We start from the raw sequence: 13,351 nt of genomic DNA on the forward strand, positions 1-13,351 counted from the left end.
AAAACAGTAAATATTTAGGCTGTCAGCAGATCGGCCTCTACATTTTAGGCACAGTGCTGAATCATAGACCACAACTGAGCATGTGCAGAGCAAAGTGAGGCAGTGTATTATTGGATTTTAAATGGTATAGGTACTTATTTTTAATGGTTTTCATAGCTATACCTGCAAAAGGGGCCAGCATGAAGTGATCTAGCAGAACTTAATTTTCTGACTAAAGTTCCACTTTAAGTGCCTATTCACACCAGCAGCATACATTATACTCTGTATTATGCACAGTCACTTGTGTGCCTCTATGGAGGAGCTGAGGAATGCTTTTTAAGGATGCATCAAGCTGTTTACTTTCTTTTTTGAAATGTCACAAAATATTTGTTTTTTTCATCTTTGTGCACTGCAAAGCGTTGCAATGCGGTGTACTGAATTGCAACAGGATGCACTCTGTAAAGATGCAGCATCGCCCCCTTTTTTAATGCACACTAACCCAGTGCAGTGGTATGAACTGAACTAATAAGACATAAGGAAAGTAGCCCAGCGCAGTCTAAACCATATGGTCTGAATAGGCCATAATTGTTTTTTGTTCTTTATATAAAATTACCATTTTTTTTATTGGATACACATCCAACATTGGCTGACCACAGATGTAAAGGTTTAATTTATCTGATTTCGGTCAGCGAAAATAAAGATAATTTATTGTCTATGGACAGCAAAAAACACTACTTTCAGATTTTTGAAGCTTTTAATGGACGTTCTAAAACTTATCTTGCTTTTCTTCTGCAGGGGCTGTTTGAGTACGTAAGGCCGTCCTGGGAAGACAGACCACGACCAAATCCAGGGGACGTAAATTATAAAACATTTGCAGTTACCTATGGTGCCGATCTTCCTCCTATTCCAGGGCAAAAACAGGTCAATCTTTCTGTAATTCAGATACAGGACTCAGAAATCCCCAGGTATTATTATGCTTTATTTCTTTAATTCTTTAGTGTTTATACAAGTTTTCAGCTCCAGAAGCTTGTCACTGGAGGTTTTTCACACAGTGCTGCTTGAATTGAGTGTAAAACCTTACTCCAAGACCTCCTCATACTAAACTTACCTGTCAATCTAATTGTTTCCCTCTCTGAAACCCCCTAGCCCTTGCTGTAACCTTCTCTGTAACCCCCCAAAACTTACACCGACCCTTAATGTAAACCAATCAACCCTTGCATTAAACTTCCTTGTCAACCACCAACCCTTCTATAAAAGGACACAATCTCAGAAGACCGATGGCAGAAAGAGACCAAGTGGTCCACTTCAGAATCGAACCATTAGACGTAACATGCACATGTTCCCGCATGGCTTCGGAGCAAAGCCATAGGTCTGAATTTAGTGCAAAAAACTGTTTACTGCAAAGCGCCTTCTGTGAACTAAGACCAGAGTTCTAAATAAGTAGTTACTGAAACTAATAGAGAATCCTAAGCCAAGGTTTCATCTGGGGAATGTTCAGCTCTAGTGGTAGATGAGTTTTCCAAGTGAGTTCACGTCAGTCCGGACTTTATTCAAGGGCCTGGTAGCCCACTGTTATTAAAAGGCAAAAGTCCAGCATAAACGGGTTGCCCACACAGGGGATCTTCTCCAGCAAAGTAAAAATAATGACAGTAACAAAAAATGCCAAGCCACCTGGCTACGCTTTGGCAGCACGACTGCTGCTAGTACACTGGCTTTCCCTGGCTCACTTAGCCTCAGTTTGCAGTACCTCACTGCACGGGCTTACTCCTGGCCTCAAACAGGTTTCTCTGGTCCTCCTGGGTCTACTCACTCTTCCTCCAGCCTTTCTGGACCCGGTAACCGCTTTAGTTTTCTTGGGCTTCCAGACCCTCTCTTCGTCTCCCAGGCCTAGGTGAACTGTCCTGGCTTTCCCAGTCCTTTGGCATGAAGCCCCAACACAAGGAATGCAGTCCCTGTTAACCACTTGCCTACCGGGCACTTATACCCCCTTCCTGCCCAGGCCAATTTTCAGCTTTCAGCAATGTCGCAATTTGAATAAAAATTGTGTGGTCATGCAACACTGTACCCATATGAAATTTTTATCATTTTTTTTGAGACAGATAGAGCTTTATTTTGGTGGTATTTAATCACCTCTGGGGTTTTTTTTGCTAAACAAACCAAAAACAACTGAAATTTTTTTTTAAAAAGTTTGGTTTTTTTTAGCTTGTTATAACATTTTGTAAATAAGTGATATTTCTCCTTCACTGATGTGCACTAATGAGGCTGCAGTGATTGGCACTGATGGGCACTGATAAGGAAGCACTGGTAGGTGGCACTGATGGGCATTGACAGGCATCACTGATGGGCACTGAAAGGCAGCACTCATATATGGCACTGATAGATGGCTCTGATAGGCAGCACTGACTGTCACTGATAGGTGGCATTGATTGGCAGCACTGATAGGTGGCATTGATTGGCAGCACTGATAGGTGGCACTGACTGGCACTGATAGGTGGCACTGAAAGACAGCTCAGATGGGCACTGATATGTGGCATTGATGTACACTGGTAGGCACTGATATGTTGCATTGATGTGGCACTGATGGGCACTGGCAGGTGGCATTGATGGACATTGACAGGTGGCACTGCTGAGGCTACACTGATCATAAGGGCACACCGATTACCTGCTCTCCTCTCCTCACGAGCTGTCAGTGTGACAGCTTGTGAGGAGAGGAATGCAGATAACCGGCATTTCCTTATTTACATGCGATCAGCTGTGATTGGACACAGCTGATCACATAACAGAGTCGACGTCATTGGCTCTTTCCATTGATTGGTGATCCGCTGTGTCCCTGGGACACGGATCGCCGTGCCGCGCGGTTAGAGTGGGAGGACATCATGCAATGTCCTCCCAGAACAAGAGAACCGCCTTGCGCCCGTCATTTCCTTATATGGCGGGTGGGAGGTGGTTAAACACCACCAGTCTCCACACGACAGCCACTGCAACAACAACTTCCACTCCACCTCAAACTGAGATGTCACCAGACCTTCATTAAAAGGGTTGTGTGCACCTGAGCACACACCCCACTGCTATTCCACAAAGTCTGGACACTAGGTTAGAGATTTCTTCCCTCCCAAGGTCCTTTGAAATCTCCAAACTACAAAGCCCAATCCAGAAATACCAGAATCCAGAGAAAGCTGCAAAAGCTCTGTAGTCCTGCACTCAGTAAGCGTGCAAATCCTGTGTCCTTTTCCTGACAATTTCCACAGTGGCAGAGCCTCACACTGTCACAACAGATAATGAGGAACCGACCATCTTTTTCTTGATGTAGTACGCTTGTTAATCTGTTTTTTGAAAAAAATCCTTGCTGCCAACCTCCCAAAATTAGTCACAATTTGTCCATTATTGATCCACAGATAACGTTTAAGTTTTCGCTATGTTCCTCAAAACGTGGAAGTATTGCCCCGAGTTTCAGTAATAGCTAGGTATTAATGTCACTACCCAGTTGTACATTATTCCTGAGACCAACATCTCCATCTTAAGTCAAACAAAAAGATTTGGCAATGGTAAGCATGGCATAAGACATGAAGCGATAGTCATTGCTGGTAACAACACACTTCTAGTGTATTAATATTGCTAAGGTGAAATATCTGTAGACAGTCATGTATGCAGCAAACATCTAATGTAGTGCAAGTGGAATGGAAGAGGCACATGTTGAGGAAGGAGGACATGGTAGAGCATGTAAAGCACCATAGCATCACTGGACCAATGCCTCAAATGGTCAGAAGCTCTGTATGCTATTCATAACCTCCCAGTAGAGTAGTTGCTTTAGTCTGTTTTAGTCCACTGCTACCATGGTCTCCATATTCATTATACTGTTTAGGATCTTGGCCAATTCTTTTGTAGACATTGTAGAATACTTGTAAGAATACTTCCAATTGAAGGAGGTCACAACCTTTCCTGCCAACAAGTAATGTTTTAGGATGTTGTCTTCTTTTTTTTCTTTTTTCTTTTTTTTTAATTTTTGGGACAGATCCTGGGCCCATGTACAATTGAGCCACCTGAGTGGATAGAAAGATGTCTGATATACACATCTCATATGCTTAAAAAAGGTTTTGATATAAAAAACCTTATGGGGTCACAACTCCATTGAATAGGAAGATAATTGACAACATCACCAATGTTAGACAGAGGTCATGATTGATATTTAAAAAATACTCAAGAATCACAAATATGAATTAATGTCAAATAATATGGGTACAATAATATGAGGTATATTAATAGGTTAAAGCCCCATTCACGTTTGTGAATGAGGCCATTTTTGATTAGATGCAGGAGACCAGTGGGGGTTTCCCTGCAATTAGTTGTAGAATAAATGGAGAAAAAAAGAAAGGAATTGATCAGTTTTCATCAAGTGTAACTGGAGCAAAGTATGATATCAGAAAATGTATTACATGTTGTAATGAAAATGCTGGGTGCAATAACTAAAAGCAAGTCATATACATAAACACACACACAGAATAGACCGGTAGTCACACACAGGTACTTTTAACCAGCATTTACACCATTACATATTCTGTGCATGTGAAAGACCCTCTACCAAATGAACACCTGCCCTGGTACATCACAACATTCACTCGGCACTTTATTATCACACGACACACAGGAGGATATATCTTAGTCATCACAATCTGCATAATAACACACACCAATAATAATGTGAGCATTGCAGCATGAAATAGACACATCATTTGACAGCGTCCCAGCATAAAATTAATACATTACCAAAGCTATGTGAAGGCAGGAAGGAACAGATCCCATCTGAACCAAACTGCACAGGGGGTCACTGGGAAGCCATAAATCAATGACCCCATATAGCCTTGGCAAGAGTCCCATTGTCAGAGCGTCCCCTGTCACTAGGAGACTCCCAATCAATCCCTTTTAAACTCCCTGCTTTTAAACGATTTTCCTGCCAGCTTTCCTGAAGTGGGTGGGAGCCACACCCACTCTAGGAGGAGCTAGCAGAAAGGTTCCGTGAGGATAAGAGTCACGTCCAGCCACCATATTGAATCAACATCGTTCTCTAAAAAGTCACATTTTTGCTTCAGATCAGCTTCTTATCTACCCTAAACTTCTTCTCATCTTCCCTAAATTTAAAGATTCCTAACTTCTCAAGCAAGTAGACATCTTTTAAACAGGTTCTTATCTTCTAATGTGACATTACTAAATGTCATAAACACGTTCAATCCCACAAGCAAGTTTTTATCTTGCTATAAGCATTCTAATGTCTTGTGATTTGATGTTGACTCTGTTCCTTTAGCGTAGAGAAATGACATCAGTCACTTCTCATACTCCTGGCATCTGGGCAGCGATGCTTTATTGTAAAAATTACCCAAGAAATAAAGGGTCCAAGGCCAACACATTTCACATGCATTACACATGTGATTCTAGGTGCGTTACATATTTACTTACATGCCCATGCAAGTTACAGTACAACGCAGAAATTGTCTACTAGAATGGGGGAACATATAACGAATATAAAAAATGTTTACAGACAGCATAGTTTGTCCAACCATTTCCGATTGAAACATAATCGGGACCCCAGGTTATTAAGTTTCTGCGGAATAGACAGGATCTCTAAACATTGGAGGTGTAAGATATGACAAAGGCCTACAAATGGAAACTGAAAGGATTTTTAAACTACAAACATTGGACCTCAAGGGGTTAAATTGTGATATAGACCTCAATTGTTTTCTAAGTTATTATTAGGGATGTTATCTCCCTTTTTTCCCTGTATGTATAGGGTAAATCGAGATATACTGTAGATCTTAAGTGTTTTCTTTATCTAAGCTGTCCTCTTCTTTCTTTCCTTAATGTCAGTATTCAGTTATTGTCAGTATTTTAGTTTGGAGTTAGGTTTGAAAAATATGAATATCTATACATTGGTTGATTTATAGGACATCATCTCATTGTACCTACCTATGTTTGGCAACAGGGGATGTGCTTGAATATCTAATTAATATTTTTTTGCATCTATTTTTATATACTATATTGGTCTACAGATCTAACAAATTTTTCATTGGGCATATTTTATATTGTTTTGTTTTCTTATTTTTTGTATTATGTAGTTCATTCTTTTTATTTAATTTTTATCTCTTTATGCCTATAATATGTTTTTATACTGTAGGTAAGAGGTATTTGCTATTATATATAGTTTTATTTAGGTGCAAATCATAATAGTATTTGTGAACCGCAACAGTCTTTGCAGCTAGTATAAGACGAAACAGCATATATATGATTGGCACATAGGGTCTCCGCCATTTTGGTGTAGCCGCCCAATCAAAGCATCTGAGACCCTATGAACATAGCCCGAAAATGGTGGCATGTCACTTCCTGAAGACCCAGCCTGGTCAAACGTACGTAGAAGCGTGATCCTGTCACTTCCGGGTCCTACATGACGTCATGTCCGTCTCACTAACACAAGACTTGGAACGCATGCCGGCGATCCTTAGAAAGACATGCTGTCTCCACATTGGCTGTACAGACTGGTTCCGGAGTACAAACACCATACCATGTGCGTGTGTTTTTTATCTATTTTATGAACCATGATTCCTAATAAATACTACATTTAGAGCATATTTTATGGATATCCATTCTTCTGAGAGCCACTATTGAGAGATGGGAAGCCTGGAGACCCACCATATGAGAGCTTACAGTTGAGAATCCAAATGTTATTTAATCATCTAATCAATATTTGACTATCCAATATGGGGGTCAACACCTTCTGGTGAGTGGGAAATTCATATATTACTCACAAGTGGTGAAGACCTTTCTGGACCAATGTGACACCCTTCTATAGGACTCTCATCCATTCACATTTTTGGATTTATGTTACACCCTATATAGAACTCTCACTATCTAATGCGGTGTTGGGACAGCACTTTATATCTTTACATACACATATATGTTGATTTCATGTTTTATGATACATATGCTTATCTTGAAACCATATTGAGCTAACACCTGTCCATTTATGGTTTTACTCATTCACAGAACTCTGAATGAGTGTCATGACTGTGTGGGCGATGCCCCGCAGGGCCGCGCTAGTTTCAATTCTGACAGATAGTATGGGGAGAATTTTCCCAGTACTATGTATTGGGGAGGGGGGGTGGCAGGTGCAGCTGAAGCCATGGGAACATGTTCCACCCTAAAAACTGGTGGAACATGTAAAATGTTCCAAAGGTGAACTTATTTTCCTGACTGTGATACCAGTAAAGTATCCTTAGTAAGGAAGAGACATGATGGTAAAGGAGCATGTTAGGCAGGGCTACTCCACCCCAAGATTTAGGCAAAGAGAGAATGAAGTGATGGATCCTAGATTTTTTACATTACCAGATATAATGCCAGATTGCCGTGCCAACGGGGGTGCATCTGGGATCATCTGAAAAGTATACAGAAGTTTTAGGTAAGGTATCCATCTTAACCAGTTGCCTACGTTTGTTGTGTTACACACGTCCATAAAATCTCCTCTGTATGCAAGGCGTCTCCTGGAAGTCCAGAAAACTGGCTGCAGTTTCTCTTCTCCCCTGCTCCCTTCTGTGCCTGAAATGTAACCATGCCAAAAAAAAAAAAAAAAGAACCACCTGGAATTCTGCTGTAATTAAGAAAACCCAATTCTAGACTGTCTGCTTCCTTTAACCTTGTGAGCTGGTCCTACTCAAAGCCTACACAATTCCTCTGCAGCATTAACCCTATGCAGCCTGTCACTGGGAGAGAGTGCTTGCCTGGCTGGCTGTTTCTTGGTCAAACCTAAAGGAAAGAAAGTTCAAATGCTGCATCAGTGAAAACTGAATGGATTGGTAAAAGAAGAGAACTGCGAGTGTTACAATGTGGCATGGCTATGTGGAAGGGCAGGAGGCAAAGCAGCTGTACCATGTACTGAGAAGGTGGTGTGGAGCAGAATACTCTCTCCAGCAGATATTGAGGCCCCTGCTCCTTCATATAGGAATGACACTGCTGTCATTTCTGTCAGTAGGGCAGATGGAAAATGGACCTGCTGTAAGCTCTGATTGCACCCCCAACTCTATATAACAACGATCATCCTCTCCCACACACACCCACTCACATAGACAGACCCTGGCTGAAACATACTGTCTACAGATGTGAACTGTTGGCTGCCAAAGTACACATCCTGGGGAAATAACTAAGATTCCTGCTCCATTATAATAGTGCATGAACTGTTATGAGTGTTATACGCCACATTAAATAACCAAATAAACCTTTTTCAGGTCTGTCTGCGCCGCCTGCACCAGTTTTTATTTTAGATTGAAATAGAAACTAGCACAGGTCTGTCCCTAATTAACAGAGGGAAAATAATGTTTTTTCATATGGAAACTGATGCAGTTTCCCTCCAGGTGTAACCTTGTCAGCATACAGCTCATGTCCCTCCCTCTGCTCCTGCAGTAATTGCACTACACAAATAGAGCCTTCAGGGTTAACAACCCTCCAACCCTTGGCCTGGTGGGGGGGGGGGGGGGGGTCAGGGACAGGCAAGGAGATTGGAGCATGCAGCTCCAGCTCACATGTTCCCTGTACTGCCTGTTACACACACTGCAAGAACAGAGAACTGTTTGTGCCCCTTTTGTTAATTAGGGGTAGCAATAGTTGCAATTTTAATGCTTAAAAGGATGGCACAAGCTTGTGCTTTGCACAATTCTTTGTTAAACAGTCTTGTGTCCATTTACACCCGCCAGCCCATGGGAATGCATGGACCTTCCAATCAGGTCCTCCTAAAATAAACTGACAGGCATACCTAATCGGATTACCCATGTGAAAGAGGTCAACTCTGCCCACATATGGGGGTCTAGGTTGGTTTGTGTTTGGTTTCAAAATGGTGGATCTCTTCTACTAATTGGGAAATTTTAGACTTTTGTTCTTTTTTAATCCCTGTACCATGTATTAATGAACTGATGTCTTCCGTAATCAAAGGGTCATTCAAGCGGATCTCGATTAAACACCATGCTCTGGGTGATGAGGGTTGATTCGAGGTCAGGAATAACAAGATTGGAGAATGGGCTGACCATGTTACATTGCCAATCTTAGCATCTACTAGGAGGGGGGTGTCACTGTGTTTGGCAAAAAATATCTCAATCTGTAAATAAAGAATATGAGCTGATAAGAAGTGCATGTAATCTCTTGTAGTTTGGTTAAGAAGCTCCGGACATCAAGTAGTTGGGCAGACCTTATGGTTTATTTATTGGATTTACGGGCAGGCCTAGGGATGCAAGAACTGCCTTTAGAGGAGTCCGCATGGGGATCACTGGGAAAGTTAAAGTCACCCCCCAGAATCAGTGTTCCTGCTGCAGAGGATTCAATTTTGGTGAGGGTAGATTTTGAGAAAAACACCCTAGCTAGTATTCAGGTTATATGTAGAGGCTAAAGTTACTAAAACGCCACCTTTTCTGCCCTTGACAAAAATGTACAGACCATCGTTTTCTAGATTTGAGTCCAACTAGAGATCAGGATTGAGACTCCTTTTGGATTTGGTATCCAGGTTGGTACAGTGGTAGGAAATGGGGTAATATCTATTACATATCAGGTAGGTTTTCTTTCCTAAATACATTTCTGTATAAAGGTTTTTTGAACTTTTGTTTTGAGGTCTGAAAGGAGGATATATCTCTTTTCAGAAGTCTTAGAGTCTTTAATATTAAAAAAAAAAAGAAAATGGATAGAGAACAGGATTAGTAAAAGGCAGTTGGTACACAGGGAAGGTCCGTGTTGGGGAAAAGAGAAAAGTAAGGGAGTAAGCGATCCCTCAGTGGGTTAGGAAAGGAGTAAAGAGGAAAGATTAACTTATGGGGATAGGGTGGTTTAATGAAAAAGGTAAGGCTAGACCTAAGGGGGTAGGGGTGATATTTCGGGGTGCTAAAGAGAAGTAAATTCATTTCTGTGACAGCCTTGCAGGTCTCCAAAAGAATCGACAAGGATGTTATTCTTGTGGGGGTAGCAGATAATACAGTAAATCATAGCAAGGTAGCTACTGGGAAGAGGAATTTAATGTAACAGGGTACATAGAAATTGGTTATTGCCAAAATATGTTTGTAGATGTAAGCACATTAGGAAGATATTTGGTTTTAACCACTTGCCCTCCTGAGGATTTACCCCCCTTAATGACCAGGCCTCTTTTTGCTACTCGGCGCTGCACTAATTCAACTGATAATTGCACGGTCATGCAATGCTGCACCAAAACGAAATTTACGCCCTTTTTTTCACACAAATAGAGCTTTCTTTCGGTGGTATTTGATCACCTGTGCGCTTTTTATTTTTCACGCTATAAACAAAAAAAGACCAAAAATTTTGAAGAAAAACGATATTTTTTACTTTAAGCTATAAAAAATATATAGTAAACTCAAAGTTAGTTATAAATTTAGGCCAAAATGTATTCTGCTACATGTTTTTGGTAAAAAAAATCCCAATAAGTGTATATTGATTGCTTTGTGTGAAAGTTATAACGTCTACAAACTATGGTATAGATACTGCAATCTACGCCATTTTTTTGCTATACAGCGCTGCGCTTGTTTAACGGACAATTGCGCAGTCATGCAATATGGTACATACATGAAATTTACATCCTTTTTTCCCCACAAATTGAACTTTCTTTTGGTGGTATTTGATCACCTGTGTGTTTTTTATTTTTTGTGCTATAAAAAAAAAAAAGGCTGACAATTTTGAGGAACAAAAAAATATTTTGGACTTTTTGCTATAAAACGTCCAGTAAAAAAAATTTAAAAATCAAATTTAGTCATAAATTTCTGTCAAAATGCATTCTGCGACATGTCTTTGCTAAAAAAAAAAAAACCCCAATACCTGTAAATTAATTGGTTTACGTGAAGGTTATAGCATTTACAAATGGCGGGAAAGATACTGGGATTTTTAATTTTTTTTTTTATACGAATAATGGCAGCGATCACCGACTTATGGTGGGACTGCGGGACTGCGGCGGACATTCTGACACTGGGGGGGGAACCGACTTGGGGTCACTGACATCCCCAGTGACACTAATACAGTGATCAGTGCAAAAAAAAAAACACTGACACTGTACTAATGGCACTTGGGAGGAAGGGGTTAACTTTATTATTCAGTGAAAGGGTTAACTGTGTGAGGGGAGTGTTTTACTAGGGGGCGGGGGTGTGTACTGCAAGGGGGGGGGGGCAAGCTGATCGGGAGAATAAACTCTTCTCTCCAGCTCAGCATGTCAGGAGCTGTCAGGGAACTGACAGAAAGCACAGCTACTGCAGCTGTGCTCTCTGTCAGTGATTGCCGCTAATCACCGGGACACAGCCGGTAACGACCGGCTGTGACCCGGCGACTGACATCCGCGGCCGTGATCGAAGGGACAGGTAGGGCGGGGGCGCGCCTCACGCGCGCCCCCTACCTGTTTTGAAAACACACGTTTTAAAACATGGTTTTGCGCCGCCGTGCCGCCCTGCCAACGTATTTCTACAGTGGCTGGGCGGCATGTGGTTAATGTGGAAGAGTCATTGTAGGACATGATTATGTCTCAAGTAACCAGCAGTTCAGAGTCAACATGACAATCAATAATGAAAGCACAGAACTTTCAACTGAAATAAAGGGTTGGAAGGGATGTGACAGGATCTCTGCCAGATAGCACATCCCCAAATAATTTCCTCTTGTAACTACATTCCTATTCAAATGAGGTCACATAAGTATTTCATGTATGTTGCAAAAGACTGAGTTGGAAATTTTTCCAAGTAAAAATAATCAGTGTCTCCACCCGAGGAGAGTATCTGGAGAGTAGGAGAGTTTCATGCAGGGTGATTTTTGTTTTCAAGTGGTTCAAAAAAACTGGAGTCATACATCTGGTATCCCCTACCTCCATAATATTAACATCTTAGATTATGGCAAGCATTCAACAACAGAAATGAACATTTTGAACAGTCCAAATTGGGCAGTGATCCCTTCTGTCTTAAAGACTAAAAACAATTAACAGAATCATCCTTGGGATACTCCATGAATGTGGCCGATGGCTGCCAGGGTCCCTAATTGGAAGACTGAAGTGACTACATAATACTAAAGATATATGGTAAATACATAGCCTTTTGAAAAAACACAGCTTACTGTACTGACTAGCGTTTGGCACGTCCACCATTGAGTAAGATGCCTGTGTGCACAGTACTGCATGGAAGGAAAGAGGAAAGATTGGGACCTGGGAAGCAGCTTTCCAGGTGCACGGTTCTGTCCATTACTGCCCACTCCAGCTCTGCAGTTCAGTGTTTAAAGACTGTTAGCTGTTGAGGCTGTACTAGAATACTACAAAAAGAGCAGCTGCTTTCCCCTACCTGGCTGCACTTTTCAAGACTAGGCGACGTTCCTGTGCTGTCACATCTTCTGTTAGCCTATAATGCAAGATATTCATGGGACCCTGGGCGGTGCCATACATTAAGATGGCCCTGAGCAATACTGGGGACTAGTCCTTTTGCCCAATGCTTTTTTTGGACACAGCTTCCAGAATTTAGCTTCTCTTTAAGGCGATTGCTTAGGCTGCCTATATTTATCTCCTTTTAAAACCAGAGGCAGAAGTATTTACTCTGTAGTTATTCCACTTCATCCAAGCTTTCTAGTTAAACCAGGTGCATTTACAACATTTCTTTCCCTTTTAGGTCACTTTCATTGTTCATGAATATAATTGGTAGTATGTGCATTTGTTGCACATTCTAGTGAGGGAGATAGAAACTATTTGAAGGCTAGTTTCTTGCTTCTCCAGTAAGGTTTCCTGTGTGTTGCGGCTTAGTGGTATTTCAATATTAGAGTATCCTCCTGCGCTCAATATAGGCACAATCCCTATCTAAACAGCTGCTGCCACTTAAAACTTAACCATACAGTAACCAATAGTATATACCTTAAACAGTGAAGCGCTAAATCAATAAATATATATATTAAGGTGCCATCAGTGGATATAAGTGCTAAAGTGTTAATAGTTCCTTGTAGATCACTGGAACATGCCAACTAATAGTGTGTAAAATTAGAAACAAAACTGAATACTTAATATATCAGTGAAAAATACTAAATAAATATATAAATATATATAAAAACACACCAGTGATAAATAATCTAATACCTCCAATAAAAAACTTTCTTCTCATTCACAAAAAAATTATATTATATAAATAAATGAAAAAGTGCTCATTAAGTGAACAAATAATCAAAAAAGCTCAAAAAGTGAACAAGTGTATAAAAAACTTTCCTACGTGCATATGCAAAAAATATATATATAAATATAACATATATATATAAATAAATAAAGTCCATGCAGGTGTAGCTTGTGAAAAAAACCGTGGTCTTCACTTCTAGTGCTCACACACAAATCCTCAAA

General features: G+C 40.8%; 1 protein-coding gene across 1 annotated transcript in view; it reads left to right on the top strand.

The window, feature by feature from the left end:
- ALDH16A1 (aldehyde dehydrogenase 16 family member A1) overlaps positions 1 to 13,351 on the top strand; it is a 144,816-nt gene that overhangs the window by 78,274 nt on the left and 53,191 nt on the right. The window contains exon 12 of the mRNA XM_089689004.1: positions 775 to 944. Within this exon, the coding sequence (XP_089545130.1) occupies positions 775 to 944 (170 nt within the window). The remainder of the gene's footprint in view (positions 1 to 774; positions 945 to 13,351) is intronic.

The sequence above is a fragment of the Staurois parvus genome, unplaced genomic scaffold (assembly GCF_062004578.1).
Source record: "Staurois parvus isolate SC_StPar_1 unplaced genomic scaffold, SC_StPar_1.0 ptg000465l, whole genome shotgun sequence".
In the NCBI taxonomy this organism is placed as follows: domain Eukaryota; kingdom Metazoa; phylum Chordata; class Amphibia; order Anura; family Ranidae; genus Staurois; species Staurois parvus.